Raw genomic sequence first — 22,436 nt, 5'->3', positions numbered from 1 at the left:
TTACTAATAAACTATAAGTTATGGAGTTACAGTTTAGAAGTAGAAATATCTGACTGATAAAAGTCCAGATTGATTGTGAAAATGAAAACTGTATCATTAGCGTTGAATGTGAGCAACAAACAACTTGTGATAAACTTTCACAATAACGTCTGATAACAATAAACACCATTGCCGAGGATACAACAGGCCCATTTCAAATTAAATTTTTACATTCCTTTTTTTTGTACAAACACGGGAGCAGAAAGGGATGTGCGACTATGGCAGATAAACTCAAAATGGGTTCGTTCCATACTTGATGATATCTTATTATTGATACTTAAAACATACTGTATAAAAACAGATTTCTTGCCTAAAAAAATCTTATTTTAATAAGCGTTTGAATGTCAAAATAGTAACATATTTCGCATTAAATTCCAAATATCGTTTCTTAATGGTTTTATTTTATCGTCGAAAACGCCAATTTATTGCAAGATTTAATTATCTATAGCTTTATAAACATAATAGTATTGAATCCCCGGAAACTATTCTTAACTTAATCAAACCCGTCCCATTCGAAAAATATCTATTACCTACTGACTGGATACAAAATAAATAATCAAACAAATCATACGAAAGCAAAGCTCATTCGTATTCCACTAACATATTTCAAGTCAAAATATATACCTATGCCTTTGATTTGATAATACAAGTGAAAAACAAAATTTCTACGTCATAATGAGGAATAAGTGAATAAAGAAAATTTTTTTTTAAACATTTACTTCATGAATTATGCCTTACAAATGTGTCCACATATAGGTAGTCTTATAAAATATTACCTACTACATTATTACGATGTGCTAAACTTAAAAGTAACCTAGTTTTGTAACCATGTCTCCTTCAATTATTTTGCAAGCCGTCCAAGTAGATTACAAATTCGTCCTCGGGAAATTTAACAGTGAGATCAAACAGCTCTAGATGTTTTCTCCCGAAATTAACGCTTGTGCAAATTTATTTAGTAGGCATCCACTTCTATAAATGTTACACGACAGTCAATAAATATTTATATAATTATCTATGAAATTCTCCTGCAGACAAGCTGTTATAAGTTATAAGCTTTGAAAAAGTACACGCTAATAAATCGTAACAAAATAAAATAAATATTACTTTATTAACAAAGGTAAAAATATCTATTAATTTGGCATTGCATGTAAATTTATCAATATTTTGACATTTTTATCAAGTCTACAGACTTTTAAATTCACATTTAACGAAATTTTTGAGGGGCAGCTATGTTAAGATAAACAAGTACTTAGTTAATAACGTTCGTATTTATAGTCTTTTATTACAATTGTCCTAATTGCTAATTCAATCTTGTCTGTACTTTTAAAATTATATAAAAGCATTGTCTTAAATTCTATTCAGTAATGGGAATAAATGCGTAATAAATAAAGTGCTCAGTGAAAAAGTGAGACAACTCACAAAAAAATTATAACATAGTGAAAATTAACAGTTAGTGTTCTAAATACATTCCTGTATCTTGTTGTAGTTTAAATCCATTTTAGTATAATATAATACACAAGGAGACTTGGTAATTCAAATTGAATATTAATATTTTTGTGGATTGGACCACTTCTCCACTGAACACCTCAATTATTTTACATATAAAATAGTGCAAATAATTAGTATATAAGATTAAATGTTACATTCATGAACGAACGATGACACTATATTTATAACATACACAAAATACACGTCAAAATGTTTCCTCGCCTGATCCAATCTTACATTTACTCAATGTCTGGTTATACATATGAATTTAACTAAAGACTTATTTTTATGATAATAGCTAGATGTTACGTTACTGCCATTACAGAGAAAGTGAAACGTTGAGACTAAAGATTTTTGAACAGCTTTAAAATAGTTATCAACATTTTGAGGGTTATGTAAATTAGATTATAATTATTAAGATTAAAATATCTTTAAAAAATTTAAGTGGTAATAATATTGAAAATTCTTGTACATAAAGTTTCTATAGATCATTGATAGGCAATTTAATGGTATACCTTGATCTTACATTAAAGTTAATTTACTTCGTTAAATATTTCGGTTTTTTTTTTTTTTTAAATATATTTGAGACTCACATGAGCCTACTTACTATTATATCCAGTTGAGACGCAAAAGTTTGTAGCTTTAAAATTAAAACGTAAGTTTTCCAGCATGCAATAAGTTTCGTACCATTGTTTGTTGCACACAGCTGCATCCCTCTGCAATGAAATAAACATTTTCTTAGCGTTTTAAGTAAACTTGCTCATAAAAGTATTAATAAATACAGGAGGAGGTTACTCAATTTGACCGTATATATATATTTTTATATATGTTCGGGGATAATTCCATCGCTTATAAACCGATTTTGATAATTCTTTTTTTGTTGGAAAGTAGATATCCCTACTTTGGTACCATGATAAGGAAACCAGGATCTGATGATGGGGAACCAGGATCTGATGATGGGAAACCAGGGTCTGATGATGGGAAACCAGGGTCCGATGATGGGAAACCAGGATCTGATGATGGGATTCCAGAGAAATCGAGGGAAACACTCGAAAATCCGCATAACTGTTTACTGGGTGTACCGATATTGATGATTTTTAATTTAATCGAAAGCCGATGTTTATCATGTGGTCACATTTAAATTTCATCGAGATCTGATTACAAATTTTGGAGTAATCATTGATAATGCGTATTTACTTGACAATTTGTATGTACATAACAATGTATTACTTGTCGATATAATTGAAGTCGATTTTTCTTCGTTTGCCTGCAAACAATTATTTTTCAGTTAACATACAAACACTTATTTTCAGATGTTGATAGTGACATGTCTCATAGATAAAATATTACATGGTAAAAAAATAGATCATTTTATACGTCGGATACCATTTCATGGCAGTAAGATTTATTCGTAACACGTGAAACAGGCCCTTAAGACGAACCATCAAGTTTCTGTTAATGGACTATACTACTATTACTAACACAGTACCAAAAAACTATCTCTCTCATTAATGATGAAAAAAACATGAGATACTATCCGGCATGACAATACTCGCGTAAAGCATCAACAGTAGTTTCAAGATCACACATACTAACACAACTGTACGATTGAGTACAAAAGTTAAGACCCGCTAGATTTGAGATCCCCTGGAACTGGCACATCACTAGTGTTGATTCTCCTGGCACGGCACCACGCAACCGAGCCGCACTCACGGTGACAACGACCAGTATAAAAACGTTAGTCTCTATTCACCTCGGGCTCCCGAGCCCCCAGGTACCCTTTTTCTTTCGCGGCTGGATCTCATTACCCGGCCAAGCCACCACGCTGTCAAGGCTGGCAGCACTACACAAACAAAAACCGTTACCCGTGGTCCGCGCCGTCAGCGTGTGCAGCGCGTCACCTAACAGCAGCCGCCCGGCGGCGCGCCGCCCGCCCCCGCGCCGCCCGCCCCGCCCGCGCCCGCGTTCGAGTGCTGCGGACCGATCTTGATGCCGTTCGCCTGATCACAATAAATACTAGGTAAAGCCGATGTTCAAATTAAATCAAATAAAAAATTACTGCATTCAAATAGGCTTTATAGCACCTTTGAATAGTCATTTTCCAACTACTGTATACAATACTGCCGGGGAGCCGAGGATAGTACTCGGCTGAAGATGACCTGAGAGCTGAGGATATCCTGATGATACTTGCCTCGGGAAAATAATATGTTGTGGTTGGCATTGGAAATAATATAAGGCCTGTGGTATGATAAAATATGGGTAGTTGAAATCATTTGAAACAGTAATGTCGAGATTTTCAGTCCTGTGTTAAAGCTGACAATTTTTTTTTTCTTAATTTACTTAAACAATTTACAGTTGGCACAATAGCCCAAGTAACAAAAAGCAGATCATAAAAGTAGTAAAATGTACCAGTATAGCAGTAGCAAATCATTTAAAAAAATGTATAAATAAACAAAATTTTTAAAAAGTCACATACAACCATTTGAATAACTTAAATGACTATTGTATGTATTATATTAAAAATTATAGACATCAGCACTGCTTCTTCTTTTTAAAATCTTTAAGAATATTTTAATTTTGTTTGTCTTCTGTTAGTATTCACAATATATAACAATAAAAGTATTATTTTAAAACTGATTGTTAAAATGGATATCCAAACCTCATTGTTGATATCAAAAACTCCCTCCTGAATCTTTTCGTAGATTTCCTTAGCAGTGTTGATAAAGGCCTCTTCAACATTGGCAGCAGTTTTCGCAGAAGTTTCCATAAACACCAAACCGTGTTCACGAGCAAATGCTTCCCCTTCTTCCTTCTTTACTTCACGTCGGGATTCTAGGTCACTATAAGTTTATTGTAATTTGTATTATGGCAATAATATATCTTAGAAAGATGAACCTCAGGCAAAAAATTTTTTTTACATGACTTAAATACTTGAAAAATATATCTTACATATCACAATATAAATTGCATGAATTTATATTGTGATATTTAAGATATATTTTTATTATGTATTAAACAAATAAAGAAAACAACAAAAGAATTGGATGCGAATGAAAGCTTTGACAACTGTTCTGCCATACAATAAGTTGACTAAACACCAAGGATTAACACCATTTGAGGACGCGTTGGCGCAGCGGTCATAGCACTGGCTGTTACGCTGGCGGTCGCGGGTTCGATTCCCGCTCACGATAGATATTTGTATCGACTATATAGATGTTAGCGTGGTCTGGGCGTTGTGTTTGTGTATTGTGTGTGTTTTCAGACCCCCAACACAGAAGAAAATCCTACTGGGGGATACGTTGAGTGTAAAGCGTTTATTAATTCTTAAAAAAAGGATCAGGGTTTATACTGTTACGCAGCGGAAATATCTAATACATTTAAATGAGCAATTCTTGTCTATATATATAATCTGAACCTCGAAAACGGCTCAAACGATTTTATGAAATTTAGTATGCAGGGGATTTCGGGGGCGATAAATCAATCTAGCTAGGATTCATTTTTAAAAAATATCTTTTTATCCCTGTTTTTAGACTATGAAAAAATGGTTACAATATCATTAGAATAGAAAGGTAAATTTTGTTACCATCTATAATTGTACAAGGTAAGGTATAATACCTCAGATGGTAAATGGGCCCATCACGAAATGGTCAAGACGACCCTTGTTAAAAAAATCCTCATGTCTCAAAGCGATTTTTTTTTTCCTTTTTTTCTAATTGCACTCGTGATTTTTTTATTTCAATAACCAGTTCATATTTTTTTTTAATATGACAGTAAGATCGAAAAATATTATTCGTATTTTATCAGTATGCAATTCGTATTTGAATAAAATTTCCAATAAACATAATTTACAAAAAATAAATAAATTACCGAGCCTAGCTCTGTCATTCGGCTACTTTTTATTAATACAAATGTTTGTCATTAGTCTGAGAGTGTCTTTTATCTCACGCAATATCGAAAATATCTGCCAATCCACAATAAAGCAGTGTATTGCTTTATTCTGGATTCAATACTTCTTCTATTTGAAACAGAAGCCATTAAATGGCAATTGAATTAAGAGACAGCTTCAGAAAAAAACTCTGCTATAGGAATAAATCTTAGTGTGGCTTGTTGAGAGGGAAGAAGCGTTTATATATTATTATACCTCTTGTTACCAATAAGCATGATAACCATATTTGAATTGGAATGCTGGCGAGCATCTTCAAGCCAAGTTGTCAGATGGTTGAATGTATCTCGTCTGGTAATGTCATATACTAGCAATGCACCCGCAGCGCCTCTGTAGTATGATCGAGTGATTGACCTGAAAGGTATTTTAACAATAAGATTTTTTTATAAACAAATGAGTATGTATTATTTTATATATAAAAATGAATCGTAAAATGTGTTCGTAAGCGTATAACTCAACAACGCCTAGACAAATTTTACCAATTCTTTTCTTTAAATGTTCATTGAAGTCCAAGGATGGTTTTTACGGCGAGAAATTTCGAATAATTTCCGTAAAAACCCTAAAAACAGCCCTTTTCTTTTTCCCATACAAACGTTTTCTAACTAAAATGTAGTCAATTTGAACTTTATTGCTATTCAATAAAGTTCATGTTAAATAATATATTTGGGCGCATTTTACGTAAGTTATTATTGATTAAATTGACCTTATTTGTAAACCGCACTTTAATTTAATTTACATACATACAATAAGGATTACGGGGGTGGGCATTAACAATGAAAATTTTAAATGTCCTAATCATAACTCCGAAACTACTGAACCAATTTTTATCAAATTTTTTTAAGCATTTGTAATATGGTCCAACTTGAGAGATAGGGTTGTTTTTATCTTAATTGGACCCGATAGCTGGCGCTGCTATTGGTATGTAACTCCGAAACTACTGAACCAATTTTTATTAAATTTTGTACGCATCTATAATTATGTCCAACTTGGGAGATAGGGTAGTTTTTATCTCAATCGGATCTGGTTAGTGGCGTTGCTATCAGTATGTAACTCCAAAACTACTGAACCTATTTTTATCAAATTTTGTAAGCATCTGTAATTTTGTCTGACTTGGAAGATATGGTAGTTTTTATCTCAATTGGACTTAGTAATGGCGCTGCTATCTGTATGTAGCTCTGAAACTACTGAATCAATTTTTATCAAATTTTGTAAGCATCTGTAATTTTGTCTAACTTGGAAGATATGTTCGTTTTTATCTCAATTGGACCCGTTAGGTGGCGCTGCTATCGGTATGTAAGCTATCAAATTTGGTAGCTGTTTTCCTGGCAGGACAATGTCTGCCGGGTCCGCTAGTTAACATATAAATACGGTCAACTTTTCCTGAGGTTGGCAACTTAATGGCTATTTTAGATAACAGTAAACTGATGTATAAATTAAACATATACATTTTTAAAATAAATATCTAATATACTAATATTACACCCAGATGAACCTTGGAGTGAATGTATAGTCAATACCAACTATGCAAATGGGCCAGTTACAATATTAATTAGAATTACATTTTGTTTACGAATCTTTTGTTACATTAAAAATAAAAATGAGAACATTTTCTTTGTTGTCCTCAACAAGATCAACAGTCCATGCTAATAATAAATTCTTATCAGTTATTTTAATCCATACAAATAAATAAAATTGGAGTGTACATATGGATGTTTACACGGTACATATACCAAAATAACATTTTTTATGATTTTTGTCTGTCTGTCTGTTTGTTCCGGTGAATCTGTGAAACAACTGAACTTATTTTGACGGCACTTTGCACAATAATAAGAGGTAACTTAGGCTACTTTTATTTTAGATTTTTTTTATAACTGCAAACTGAACAATAACTATTTTGTTAAATACCACACAGGCGAAGTTGCGGGCACACCTAGTTAAAAATATATATTATGAAAAGATTACATACAGGTGGACTTTGAATGAAGTATATTTGAAATTTATTTTTAAGGAAATATTTAATTTAATAAATATTCAAATTCATTTGAATAATCTCTTATCATTAAATACCTAAACGCCTCCTGTCCAGCAGTGTCCCATATCTGTAACTTAATCTGCTTCCCATCAATAGTGATCATACGGGCTCCAAATTCAACACCAATAGTTAGGTCATGTACTGGCTGGAACCTTTTGTCTGTGAACTGTAGCAGTAGGCATGATTTTCCCACACCTAGAACATTTGGTCTTTGTTTAGGTTAGTTTACTATGTTATTCATTGCTTACTGATAAAATGTTACTAATAATCAAGTTTGTTTATGTGCTACTAATTAATGACATACTTATATATTAAAATAACAAAAAATACAACATATTTGAAAGTATGACTATTGATTAGTCTAATCAACAAAGAAAGACCTTGAAAACGACTGTTTTGTGATGATGTCGAAAATAAATAAAAAATATTTGTAAATACTTAATAATGATCATTTCACTGTTTGTTAAATTTAGGGTTTCGAAATTATATTATTACGCTGTACGCACTTGTGTACGTAGTAGCGTAGGTGGAACACAACATCCATTTCGTTACAATTTAACATTGGTCATTACGAACATAAATAATATTGACAATTATTAGTCGTTTTAGTTACTTAATAAATAAAACTTCAGCCTTTTTATAATACAATTTAAGCAATTAGTTCTTAAAAAAATGTTATATATAAAGACACTGGCTAACAAAAAAATATCAGGAAATAAAATCAATACCTGTGTCGCCAATGATGATGTATTTAAATAAGTAGGCGTATGCCATTGCAATAAGTATTCTTTAGATTAATGTTAATACTTTTAATTATAATAACACTATAATAAAAGCTTCGCTAGACACCTTCCGAGATATAAGACGCAATTTTTAGAATGCTACAGCTGGTATAAGAGTTTTCAGTGTGTCATTGTGAAAATTCGTACAAATACAAAATGACAACATGTCATAGATGAAGATTTGTCTGTAAAAACTAAAAACCAAGTTTAGTTATTCTACGTCAACAAAAATCAGTTTGTTAAAAATCAAGATTCTGTATTAATTCCAATAACTATAATAAATAAATAAATTCATGATCCATAGATTCACAGAAAAATCATGTTCATGATGTTTTTGAGATTATGAGTATAATTATTCATCTGTGGTAATAATTCTGTGGTACACTTATGTGTGATAACTGTCAATCTCTTAAAATTGGTTTGTTATTAATCGAATATTTTTCTATTTTGTAGTTGACGACAACTCTTGTCTTAATTTTTGTATGTTATTGTAATTATCTGCTTTAGTTCAAAGTATAGAATGTTCCCAGTGTTGTATATGTCATCACTAATTTGAAATAGTTATTTTAATTTATTATTAACCTTAAATCAGACAATGCCGACGTTTGTTAATAAGTTACATGTGTAATAATGGATCATTTTGAAGGATCTGCCTCGAAAAAAAATCTAGGGAGACAAGACAACGAAAGTGATACAGTTAAGTGTTGCAAGGGCACATCAAAACAACGAGGACAAGGTGATTGCGAAGAAAATGTGTTTACATCAATGTCACACGAAACAGATTTTAATCGGTGCCCTTTGAATGGACCCAGAGCGAGACATTTGAATTCATCTATTAAGAATGAGTTTGGACAACCATCAAATCCATTATCAGAAGATAATAACGATCAAAACCGTAGTAATAGTTCACAAACGTCTAAAAGTACGATTACTATTACAAGCAATTCAAATGATTCAGGAAGTAGTAGTAAACCTGATAAAAAATCTTGTGATAATGGCTTAGAATCCATTAAAGATAAACAAACATGTTCAAAGCACAAAGTTTGTTTGGAATCTAGTGGCCCATCACACAGTTACAATATAAATGCAGCATCAACGAGTGGAGCATCGTCAAGTAAAACCTTCGAAAATTTGCCAGATAATAGTTTTAGAGAAAATCGAAAAAGGCCATCAAGTTTGAAATTAAATAGATCTAATTTTGAAGGCGATGATAGTTCCAGTGATACTGGTAATGATGATTACTCCTTGGGTTCAGAAGATGGTTGTATTTATACATACAGAGGTGGTGAGCATTTAGCAGATTTGCCTAGTTCATTTTTTAGCTTAGATATGGGTTTACCACTAGACAAACATCTACCAATGCTCCCTAATTACCCTGTTGCTCAACAAGCAGGACCTAATCCTAGGGAGCAGAATTCGCGAGCGTCAAGCCCTGATATGGATTTTCTAGAAATGGACTTTGATCCTGGGCCCTCATGCGAAGTGGACACTGGAGATGAGTCCACACCTGACACAGATCTAGAATGTTCTAACATACCAGAAGAGAATGAACCAGTTATAAGAGGGACCTCTCCCGAATATTTGCCTGGACCTGTACAACGCCATCCTGTTGAAGTACCTTCTAGCTCTGCTCAAGTGGTAGAACCACATTACTATAATGTGCCATCAACAAGTCGTGGGTTAGAAGTAGTGCAAGATGTGTCTGAGAATGCAAGCACTGCTCAAACATATGGCCCATATATAACCCATGTTAATGTGAGGGGAGAACAGTTCCTAGTCCGTAGGACAATGGCACATTGGCCTACAAGTCAAACCACCTCTCTGCATGTTTCGAGTGGTGATTTAATATCGCCCAGGGAAATTTTAAATTGTAAGTTTCAAACTAAAATTCTTTCCTGATACTCTTCAAATTAATGAAAAATTCTATTCTTATTTTTTTAATCTCTACTTTCTTTTTTTTTAAATAATCTCAATACTTCTAAGGATAAGTAAAATTGTAGCAAAAACACAAGCAGACTTATGTGTCTGGTTTTTTCTTGGAGGTGTCAATCTCATTTGCATGCAATAGCTTTAAAAAAAGTTGTCTTAAAGTACATAATTATACTAATAAATGAACTGCATACTTTTTATATTTAAAGTGTACAATTTTAGATGAAGAGGAGCATGCAGAAGCACCATTTGCATATCAAATAAACCAGGGAGAGAGGCCCACCTTAGATTCATCAAATCTGTCATCAGCATTGTATCATCTCTCTATGGCTAAGAAATTGATGATAGAAAAAACCAAAACTGATATAGAAAACCATGATGCAGCTAGTATGGTAATTATAATAAATTATTATATATTAAAAAACTGATGATCAAAATGATTTGTTGACATTTATTGTCAACAAATGTGTCATGGTTAAAATTGATGTACCAATTTTGATAACTCTTTTTTTAATCAAAAGCTAGTGCTTGTCATGTGGTACCAATTAAATTAGATTGAAATCTGACGAGTACTTTTTGAATTATCCATAATAATGTGATTTAATTCATCATTTTTCTTTCTTAATACCTACATTGTACATTGATGTTAAGTCTATGTAAATTGATGTTGGTTGTTTTTTTTACTTGTAAGCAAACATAATTTTTGAATTCAATGGCTTCTTTCAGGCTTTCAATTTTTTTCTATTTTGCATATTTTCTATATTTCCATTTTATAAATATATTGATAAAAAGTTTTGAATTTTAATTGAACATCCAAATTGACATACAAACTTTGTCAGGATCTTGTTACAACCTATTTTTATATAAATCCAGTTATTCCAATTAGAAAAAAGATATTGCACATATTTTCAAAGGTATACTTTTTATTTAAAAAATATAAATTGTATACAGTAGACAAAAGTAATAAGCATCAAATTGTGTGATCTAATATACTTGTGTAACTAGTGCTGTGAGCTAATTTTATTTTTATATCAATTATTTAGTCTAATAAATTAAGACAACAAGGGTCTTTGTGATATTTGTCTTACTAGATAAAGTGTTATTAGTAAATGATGTACACTTAAGAAATGATAATAACTGCTTGTATTGTAAATATTGTTGGAGTAGACGGGTCCTGGAGTAGAGACTGCATCTTGGCAAACGTAGTGTGGGACGTCCTCCGGCCCGTTGGACCGACTATTTACATAAGATTGCCAGTGTAGGCTGGATGAGGATTGCGGAAAACCGGGATGTCTGGCGCGAACTTGGGGAGGTCTATGTCCAGTAGTGGACTGCCATAGGCTGAAGTGATGAGTGATTGTAAATATTATACAAAAATAATACTTGTTTATAAATTATAACTGTTTTCACAATACTAAAAGAATCCCAGAAAAAGTTAAAGTTAAGGATCTTTATTGACTAGATCACTATTATGAGTTGGTAAATAAAAATTTTGCAGAATTTGTTACGAATTATGCCAATCTTTCCCATCACATATTTAGTAACATCAAGCTCAAGATGATTTGTCTTAATTTGATCTAGACTGATCTGATTCTGGTTAAAGAAAAAGTTATAAAATATTACAAATCCTTCTCTTTGCCCTGACAGAATTTTCATATATTTTAAACATTCTTTTTTTAATTATAATGAAACAACTTATTCGGATTTTATCTCAGTTTATTAAGTTTCTTAAATACCCGGCTTTTGGGATACTTTACAGCAACCATGATCACGGATGGTTCATTCTTTTTTTTAAAATAAACTTGCCAGTGTTTACAATTAGTATATAAATAGCTATGTATACAGACTTTTTAGTGTTATATATCTTTAACAATTTGTAAGGAAAATATTGTATATGGAAATGGTTATGATCTCCAAAATATTTATAATTAACTCTATTTATTTTAATTCTAAGCCGTTAATGGATAAGCCTGGAACATCGTCAGCCGATTGTGTGGGTTCTGTGGGGTGCATAGAGCCGCCTCGGTGCATGGTGTGGTCAGAGCGAGAGGCTTGTGAGAGACAAGTGACACAGATCGGCACGTCTGCTTGCGGTGCCACGGCTGTGGTTAATGTATTTGTAAGTCATTTTTATAATAATTTATTTAATTTTTGAAGTGAAAACATATTTAGGCTGATCCGTCACAGTCTGAGGTAAAATCGGGTGAACTCGGGACCGCAGAGTATACCCGAGCGAGAAAGATACATACAGCTGCTCTTCGCTACTTAACATTGAAAGGCTCGATCGGGTGAACTTGGGACCAATGATTGTACCCGAGCGAGAAAGATACAGTAAAGATATATTTAATTAATGCATAATAATTGTCATTATTAATTTCATAGTTATTATTGGTACGAATTGCCAATGAAGTTTTAAATATTAAGAAATGATTTTAAAAATGTGACAGTAAATGAAAATATTTGATTTTATCACAAGTTAAAGAAATTGTCACACTTAAGACTTAAAGCTACAATGAGTGCTAGAGCAGTCAGTTGTTACTTTGTTAACTATTTTAATAACATAACATAACAACATAACAATACACTTTATTGTACACCAAAACAGAAATAATACATATTATGAACTTAAACAGAGTATCATCAGGCACAAAGGGCGGCCTTATCGCTAAAAAGCGATCTCTTCCAGGCAACCTAGGGGCAGAGGAGATGGTATTGTGTCAGTGTAGGTGTACAAATTGAGACATTAACGTTTGAATATATTTACTTATTTACATACATACATAAACATATACATAAATACATACATACGTATTTTAATTTCATATCTATTTTAATTTCATATCTTATGTTATAAATTAATAAAACTACATAAATTATGTCAAAAACTATTTTTGTAGCTAATTTAGCAAAAAGGAACTATGAAATGATATCACAATATGCTGTTATTGACTATTTAAATTTATGGTTGTATTAAAACATATCAAAATTCTTTTATGATTACATGCTTATATATATAAGTGGTTATTTATAGATTGCACTTGGAGTACCTGTTAATGTAGAAAGGATCAATTCATCGGTCGGCACAAGACTAAGAGCAAACAATGCACCATTACCAAGGTATGTCAAATTTGCATTACAAATTTACATATTATTATTACTTACATATTACTTTATTTTACACCACACAGAGTAATTTACTACAGAATTGTAAAGTAAAAAGTATAATGCACAACGAGGCGGCCTTATCACTCGGTAGCGATTTCTCCCAAGCAACAGGGGTTAGGATTAAGAGAAAGAAAAGAAATGTCGTATTTTTTTCCAGATATTTATTATCACGTGCTGTGGCGGGTTGCACAGCTGCAGACTTAGTGACAGGTATACAAAGGGCATCGGATGGCCTTGTAACTGCTAGATTCTTCCCTACATACCCTGAGAGAGCTGTTTCTTTGTCTCATTGGTTAGCAGACTGGATATCACTTGGTGAGTTGGTAGATTTTTTGTTAAATTAATTTTTTGTGGAAATTTACAAAGTTATATATTTAAGGTTTGTCAATTATTTATGTTTAATATGTCGATTTGTTACATATTTTAATCTTCAGTATTATTTAAAACGTTAGGAGTAAAGGAATTTGAGACGTTAACTTGGAGTAACTTTCCATACGAAATCCATAGGCTTTTAGGTAATTCATCTTAGGAAATAATGATTATAATTTATTACATTATAATTTCTAGGAGCCGTACCAATATTAACTCTCAACCTTCAAATGGGTTGCGAAGGTGAGATCCCAGATGCGTGGCATCATCAAATGGTGTTCGGAGTGTCTTCTCATGGTGTTTACTTAACAAACCCTGTTGAATGTGTACGGGAGACAGCACTATGGCCCCGATTGACATCACCATCAGTGTTGCTAGTGCGGACCAGAGATGTGTTAGCAAGGTTCACAGCTAACACCGATCTCACACCCTTAATGGTTGTACCTGATCGACGCTTCCACACGTTCAATGTCCTTGGTGAGTGATATTTTTTGATAATCTACCCATATAAAATTAAATGTCCTGTCCTTACATATTATTGACCAGCCTAAACCACTTATGATAAAAGTTTAAAATGTTGAGACAATATTAACTTTATAATTAAAATAAATTTATAATTAAATATATTGAAAGCATTGTTTAAAGAAGGATTTTTCGAAATTCACCCTCTAAGGACGTAAAATGAAGGTTGAAAGTTTGAATGAAAACCTTTTCTTTTGAGCTATTGTAGCAAGTAAAAATCTGTATCGGTATTTGAGGTAACTATCCCTAAAGGGGTAAAATAGGGGGTTTAGGGTTCATACGGAAAATTCATTTTTTTATGTTAAAAATGTAACTTATATATGTTAACTTTATTTATTTATTACTAGTTAAAAATTAATCAATACATTTTACAACGTTTCTGGATATTCCACCCTTAAAGAGGTAAAATGGTGTTAAAATTTGGCAAGGAAAATCTGTCAAATTTAAAACTCAATCAATCAATTCAGCCTGTCGCAGTCCACTGATGGACATAGGCCTCCCCAAGTTCGCGCCAAACGTCCTGATTTTCTGCAATCCTCATCCAGCCACCACCAACAATCTTACGTAGATTGTCAGTCCAGCGGGCCGGCGGTCGTCCCACACTGCGTTTACTACTTGCGGTCTCCACTCCAGGACACGTCTGCTCCAGCAAAAATTAGAAACACAAAACTATATTTTTGGACTATTAAATAAAATTTAATAAATACGTTTTGTAGCGTTTGTCGAAATTTAATCCCTATTGAGATGAAATAGGGGATCGGACAGTAATCGGATTAAAGTCTTTAATGTACTTAGATACTATGAATGAGATGTTTTACGACTATTAATCGAATAATAATTTAATATAATTCATTTAAATATTTTTAAATGAAGAAATAAAATGTTGTCATTAACAATATTGTCAATCTTTACTGAAACACCAACTACAGTACGTGACGACATTTGTAGGATCAAGCAATGGCTTTGTCTCACTAAGCGTCCGCAACGCCCGCAGAATGTTTTCACCATGCCGTCATATTGCGAGCACACAGCTGACGCCTTACACTTAATAGCGCCCAAATATGCGTTTCACTTATAAAATTCGCCCACAACGCTCGCGGCGATTTTTACGTTAATGGAACGAACAGTTTAGCGGTCGTGATCGATGGAGTTATGGGCCTTAGGTGGAATGCGCCCATTATTTTGGGGTACAAATGACGTCACGCGCTCTCAGATGACATAACGTGGCGTTTTGGCGGGATTTTTAAACAAAAGGCTATAAATAAGTAAAATTTTATTTTTATGGCAATAAGTATCCATAAAGATTAATTTAAAACCGATTTGTCCGATCCCCTATTGGAATTAAAAATTTAAGCTAGTATCCTGGAACTTTGTTTTTGCACTCATTCAGCCTAATACAGTCCACTGCTGGACACAGGCCTCCACAAGTTCGTGTCAGAAATGGTGTGAACGTATGTGTTGTACCCATAGTCACCACTCTGGGCAGGCGGGTTGGTAACCGCAGGGCTGGCTTTGTCGCACCGAAGACGCTGCTGCCTATCTTCGGCCTGTGTATTTCAAAGCCAGCAGTTAGATGGTTATCCCGCCTTCGGTCGGCGTTTTAAGTTCCAAGGTGGTAGTGGAATTGTTTTATCCCTTAGTCGTCTCTTACGACACCCACGGGAAGAGAGGGAGTGGCTATATTCTTACTGCCGTAACCACACAGCGTTTGCACTACTGGATAAAAAATAAACACGTCTTAGTATTTGTGGAAATTCTATCCTTAAAAGGCCATCACATTATATTATCGACTAAACACGGATAGTTAATTGTAAACTATTACTTGTTTCAACGAGTTTCACGTTTGGGATACAACAAGGGTTGTTGTGAAGATCAAGTAGTGAAAGTTGTTTTTTGATTCGGGAAAGGAGGAGTTTCGAGCTTCACGTGTAGGCTGTAATGGTCGGTGTCGTGTGCAGGTCAAGTAGTGAACGCGATCCGTGAGTGGCGCGCCACGGGCTGGTCGGAGCACGGCACGCGCACGCGCCACGTGCGGCTGCCGGCCGCCTACCGCGCCGGCGTCACCGTGGCCGCGCTCACCGGCTCCGAGGCGCACCGCCGCCTCGTGCACGCGCCGCCGCTGCCCGCGCTGCGCCCCGCCCCGCCCGGCGCCGGTGAGGCACGATCTCTCACCACCACCACCACCACCACCACCACCACCACCACCACCACCACCACCACCACCACCACCACCACCAGATCAGAACCAGACTTGAACCTAACCCACTTGGTTAGCGAACAAGAATTTTTGGAAACCTTTTTTTTTGCTCTTATGTAAAATGATTTTCAACTTGTATCACTTGTCACAGAATTATGCTTTAACATACTTTTTTGACATAAACAAGAAATGATATAATATTTTCCTTTTCCAGATGAGCCGTGAAGCGATAAATGTCAAGCATAATACCATTTATAATAATCAAGTAGACATGAATGGCCCTATGAAGTCTTGGTGTTACTTCTGAGTACTACTCAAAATAACGAAGATAAAAAATACCACCGAATTTTGTAAAATAGTAATCTTTGAATCAGGAAAAAAAATACTTTTTCTATATAAAATGTAGCAAATAAGGTGTAAGATATACCTACTACGTACAAGATTGTTTACAGTTTAAAATAATGGAGAATATTAATATATACTTGTATTGCTTTAAAAGTTTGAATGAGATATGAATTTATTTATTCATATAAACACCAGCTTTGTGTATACTTACTGTAAACGAAAATTTTAACTAAGGACTTGAACTGATTTTTTTAAACGCTCAAAATTTTTTGTTATTTGATGTGTACAGAAGTGTAAAACTTTGTGATTTTTAATGTTGATTTAAAGCTGTTTCGAACACGGCAGCTTCTGGTGTCTTTTTCATTTTCGTAGTTATAAAAAGAGAGCAAATTCCATGTTCTTATTTAAATAACAACAAACTAGAACAGGGTTTTAGTAACCCATGCGATTGTATTGGCTAAATTTTATTAGCCACAAGAAATGTGTAAATATTTTTTTATGAATATTATTATGTATGTTAGTCAATTGGTGCTTACTAGTCAAAATTATATTAGCACATACTCTATGTAATTATTTCAACACAAAGTACATACACTCATACTAACGTAACAGTAGCGCTATGTATGAAGTATCTTTCATATTGAAGTCACTTAAAAACTTACTGTAAAGGACGTGATATGTTAAAGTATTGTGACTTACTTTTAAGGAAGGGATATTGATTTTGTATCTAGTGTGACCAGTTGGGGATTTGAAATTATAGAAATATGGAATGTTACGATTCACTACAGATACGTATATACTAATATGAACCTAGTTGATACTCATGATATTTTTTATTTCATTGTTTTAACTATTGCATTACAGATGTTGCCATAAGACACATTATTCGTAAATTTTTAATAATAGTCTTATTACACTCTTCTATTTACTATAAATTTTACTGAACTCTATTTTTATATTCACTTTTTAATTTTTATTTACAAGTAATTTTTATTTCACTCAGTTTTCAGACTACCTTTATTCTTTATTGTAAATAATGTAACTTAATTATTCTTATTTTCAGTTGTTAATCACATAAAATAAAATAATGTCACTTTATTCTGATTTTCTATTGTGACAAGTAACATATTTACTTTTTCATTAAAGTGTGTATAATATTTATTTTCATTTGACATTTACGTTTTTTTTTAATAAATGTTTTCAGATTATTTACTTTCTGCTAACTGCTAGGAGCAATAGAATTTGAGAAAGGTGCAACATTAAGGCAGTGATTGCCAACCTTATTCATATGGGAAAACAATATTTTGGACCGTACATATACGGTATAATTTAACTTATAGCAAGGTATAAGCTACAAATAACTATATACAATTGGGGTTTCAGTTGTTATATAATGATTTCTTTTGTAAAAAATAAAAAGTAGTAATTAAATTTGATATTGTTTTCAATTCATTAAATATTTAACAAGTGTGGTCGCTGCAGAAATAAATATTTTGAGGCAAAAAAATTATATTACTTAAAACTAAACATTTGAGTAAAATCAGATTTAAGACATAAAAGTAAAACTACGTGAGTAGTCGAGTGTGATACGACTTTGTTATAATATAGTCATGTTTGTATGATAGTTTGTGGAGTTGTTAAGTTGGTCATTGCTTGTAATATTTAGTATGTAACGGTTGTAAACAGTTAGTCTTGACGTAACTTAATCGAAGCAATGTTATGTATAACATTATATTTTTGGAATATACTATCATAGAATATTTAGAGTTGTTTTATTTTCGAACATAAGGAATGCAAGAATTCAGATTTTTTTTTGTTTCATTAAGGGGCTACACTACCTCAGCTCGAATTCAGATTTCACCTGTAATAAAACACATGAGAATTGAGAGCGCTTGGTTGTTCATCGCGCGAATTATTTGTATTTTTTCCCCGCAAACATTACCAATAGTTATTTTTTTAAAAACGCAACATATAAAATGTTCTTCATACTTATTTCAATTACCATGCTTAATCTCAAGTCCATTACTTCTATATTTACTGAGATATTAAGGTTTTAATACAGAGAGGTAACTTTGCGATTTTTTTGTATCGAGAAAATTTTATGGAATCGTGTTTTCGAAATATATGAATGATGTCCTGAACTTTACCATACATAAATTTCAAACTTAAATATTCAGTGGTTGGAAGGTATGGACATCCTGCCGAGTGAAAAATAAGCAATTTGAGGTAGCATACACTCTTAAGAGCCATTTCACAACTTTTCGCTCAGCAAGTTTAGGTAAATTTCGTCGCATCGCGCGAGTCGTACGAGCCGCGCGATCTTTGTGCTAGTTAGTATAGTGTGACAACCAAAATACCATCTTGATCATTTTCTAATGTATAAAAAAATTAATAACTATGCTATAAAATGTTTTTTACATAATTAATTTGTTAAAAATTTCAAGTATGTTATATAACAACGGTCAATAAATTTAAAATAAAAATAAAAAATCAATTTTATGAACCAATTTTTGTTACATTGATTTAGTTTTTTGAGTTTACGAATGAATCTAACATTTTCGATATGAATAAAATAGCATTTTATTATGCCTCAGAAAATTTGTGTTTTGGATGAAAGTAGACCATCAAATTTTGCCGTTTTCAATTTTTTTTATAAACTCAATGACACCGACAAACATATTAATTAACAAATAACAAGACAAACAGATTTACATGCCTATTTATATTGATAATGTGAGAAAAAAATTATACATTTGTTTACAGAAATTATCATTATATTATTTACAGTCATTTTCGTAATATGTTTTTATTTTTATGAAAGTATCAAATGCGGTTTATCACAATATAACAACAGGCGCTCGGCGCGTGTGAGCGAAATAGACGGCTGCGCAGAATTTGGCATGAACCTTACCTCTAAAGGTGGCCATTGAAGATCAGTTATTTTACTCTTTGGTTAAAATGATCAGTTTAACTGATCAGTTTTGCGCGCTCTCCAAAATTTGATCGTGAGTGTAGGACCATCGCTCCAGAGTTTTAACTGACGACGCGCCACGTAAATCCATACCGGCGCGTCGCGCCGAACTAGGACTGTTGATAAAATATCGAAATATCGATATTTATTACTAATATTTTTTTTTTGGACGATATATCGATAGTTCGATATTGAAATTTAAATTACGACACTCGATATTTTGAAGTAAAACTTCTTTACGCACGCTTGACTTGGGAAGTAAGCTGGTAAATACGTGCTGTTAATAAGTTGGGAGGGACACATAAGTTAGTGAAAGTAGAAAGAGAGACAGACTTATGTTTCGTAACGCTTCGTTTTTTTTTAAGTAAATTTTTATTATTTTATTTTTCTCGTCAATTATAAACTAGAACATAATAAACTTAATCTACTGAACTTTATTTACACTACATTATTTTTTAACCGACTTCCAAAAAAGGAGGAGGTTCTCAATTCGATTCTATTTTTTTATATGTATGTTACTTCAGAACTTTTGACTGGGTGGACCGATTTCGACAATATTTTTTTGATCGAAAGGTGTTGCGTGTCATTTGGTCCCACTAAAATTTATTTGATATAGTAATGCGTTTTTACTTGACTACGTTTTCGTCGTACCTACGTTGTATGATACCGCATAACTTTTTACTGCGTGTACCGATTTTGATGATTTTTAATTTCTTAATAATAATATATGTACAAAGTTTTATGATGATCAGTTAAGTAGTTTTCGCGTGAAAGAGTAACAAACAAACACCTTTATAATATTAATAGTAATTATCCTAAAACGAAATGTAATTTTCGTAGGCGCTTCCCCACGCAGAGAAAAATAAATAACTTCATCCTTATGGGATAGACATGAAAATATGATATAATAGTCAAACAACTGCGAATATAAAACAACGAGTATTTTTAAAAACTCTTACTGAATATTGATTGGTACACATTATTGTTTTATTAAAATTGAACAATAATTACTGAAAAGCTTACATTTTAATACACTTATAATTTAATTTGTTTAACAAATATACTGAATTATAAACTGTGTAAATTATTTTTGAGGTGACTTATGATTTTTTTTGAAATGAAATCGAAAAAAATATCGATATATCGATATTTTAAAAAATATCAACAGCCCGACGCCCAACTGCCCGTGTGTGTGTAATCGTCGTTCCAACCAATCGCGTCATTTTGCTCGCTCTCTCGCAGCGTCCGCTGTGATTGAGAGTGCACTAGTGTAGTTTTTGTAATTAATAAAATGTCGGCGATGGTGTCCCCTAGACGAGTCATAATGACAGAATTTATTGAAAAATATGAAAATTCAGAATGTTTGTGAAACACGGACGAAAATTATAAAATTAAACAACATCGACAAAAAGTTTTATTTTACACACCTACTATTTTTATTTTATTTTTATATTTATAACATATACACACGGTCGTTTCTTCCTACAGTAATCAATGGTATGCTTGTGCTATATATAGGTAAATGCCGGCTAATATAGAAACTTTTTTTATAAATACATATAAATAACACTTAGAAATAAATAAATACATATATAATATTATTATTAATGGCATTAATGACACCGTGCATGATCGATTGACCATTGACATACTTATTACAGATGAGGTACAAATAATAATAAAAACTGTTCATTTAAAATTATAGATCATTGTAGACCAGTATATGGCAACACACAGTAGCCGCTTTAAGAATTAATGTTTCTTCTTCGGAATCAGAATCCATTTTTTTTTCTCAACAAAAATAGGTAGTACCTACACGCCCTCTAAACAGCCCGGTCGGACGAAAACCACAGATTAGTATATATGTAGCTAGCTAACGAAAACTGAAGGGCCGGAGCAGTGTTGCCAACCCGAATTTAAGAAAATTAGTAGATTATGTGCCAAATGTTGGTAGAATGTAAAATGCAAAATTGGTAGATCTACCACCTCAATTTAGAAGATATTATAAGATTAAAAATGCATGAACTGTTCTTAAAATGTTTATTTTTGGAAATTATACATATATTTATTGAAATTTTTTAAATCTTCTGCGCTAGACTGCCAGTTGTTTGCTATGAATCTTTTAGTACGCAACAATCCCTCTAGTCTCCGTGCAAATTCTATTTCTCTGGAAGGTTTTGCATATTATTAATTGCAGAAAACAATCTCTCAACGTTGGCGCTATTATGTGGAAGTGCGAGTAATTTTCTCACGAATTCGCATAGCAGGGGAAAAAAAGGAGACCGGTATCCTTTTTTTAAATAAAAATGCTTCCAGAATTCTTTAGGTGTAGGATCCACATTTTTTTCTGTGAAATGAAATGTCATCTACTCTGTCCAATTCGGTCATGTTTTCTGGTCATAGTCCTAAATATAATTCAGTGATATGTCAAACTAATTAAAAAATAGGTAGTTTTTAGGTCTAGGGTGGTAGATAGGTAGACTGAAGTAAAAATTGGTAGATCTACCAAAAAGTTGGTAGATATGACATCACTGGGCCGGAGTGACGCCAGTCAATGGGCAAATATTTCAACTGACGCGAAAAACTTATCAGTTTCACTGACGCGAAAATCTGATCACTTAAACTGATCGTCAATGGCCACCTTAAGAGCGCTG

At 32.9% G+C, this 22,436-nt stretch overlaps 2 protein-coding genes across 2 annotated transcripts; one reads left to right on the top strand and one right to left on the bottom strand.

The window, feature by feature from the left end:
- Positions 1–1,288: 1,288 nt before the first annotated feature.
- Positions 1,289–8,545, bottom strand: LOC123661878 (ras-related protein Rab-2A). Its single transcript, XM_045596816.1, has 6 exons — positions 8,231–8,545; positions 7,538–7,697; positions 5,669–5,824; positions 4,187–4,367; positions 3,393–3,527; positions 1,289–2,243 (listed from the first exon to the last, which is right to left on the bottom strand). The coding sequence occupies exons 1-5, from the start codon at positions 8,274–8,276 to the stop codon at positions 3,429–3,431; spliced, it is 642 nt and encodes a 213-aa protein (XP_045452772.1). The 5' UTR covers positions 8,277–8,545; the 3' UTR covers positions 1,289–2,243; positions 3,393–3,428.
- A 369-nt stretch (positions 8,546–8,914) lies between these two features.
- Positions 8,915–16,691, top strand: LOC123661868. Its single transcript, XM_045596807.1, has 8 exons — positions 8,915–10,154; positions 10,436–10,593; positions 12,168–12,332; positions 13,245–13,330; positions 13,536–13,693; positions 13,946–14,224; positions 16,228–16,422; positions 16,681–16,691. Exons 1-8 carry the CDS (start codon positions 8,915–8,917, stop codon positions 16,689–16,691), a joined length of 2,292 nt encoding a protein of 763 aa, XP_045452763.1.
- Positions 16,692–22,436: the final 5,745 nt, after the last annotated feature.

The sequence above is a fragment of the Melitaea cinxia genome, chromosome 17, assembly GCF_905220565.1.
Source record: "Melitaea cinxia chromosome 17, ilMelCinx1.1, whole genome shotgun sequence".
NCBI classification, from domain to species: domain Eukaryota; kingdom Metazoa; phylum Arthropoda; class Insecta; order Lepidoptera; family Nymphalidae; genus Melitaea; species Melitaea cinxia.
This window is presented reverse-complemented; position numbering and strand designations above follow the sequence as displayed.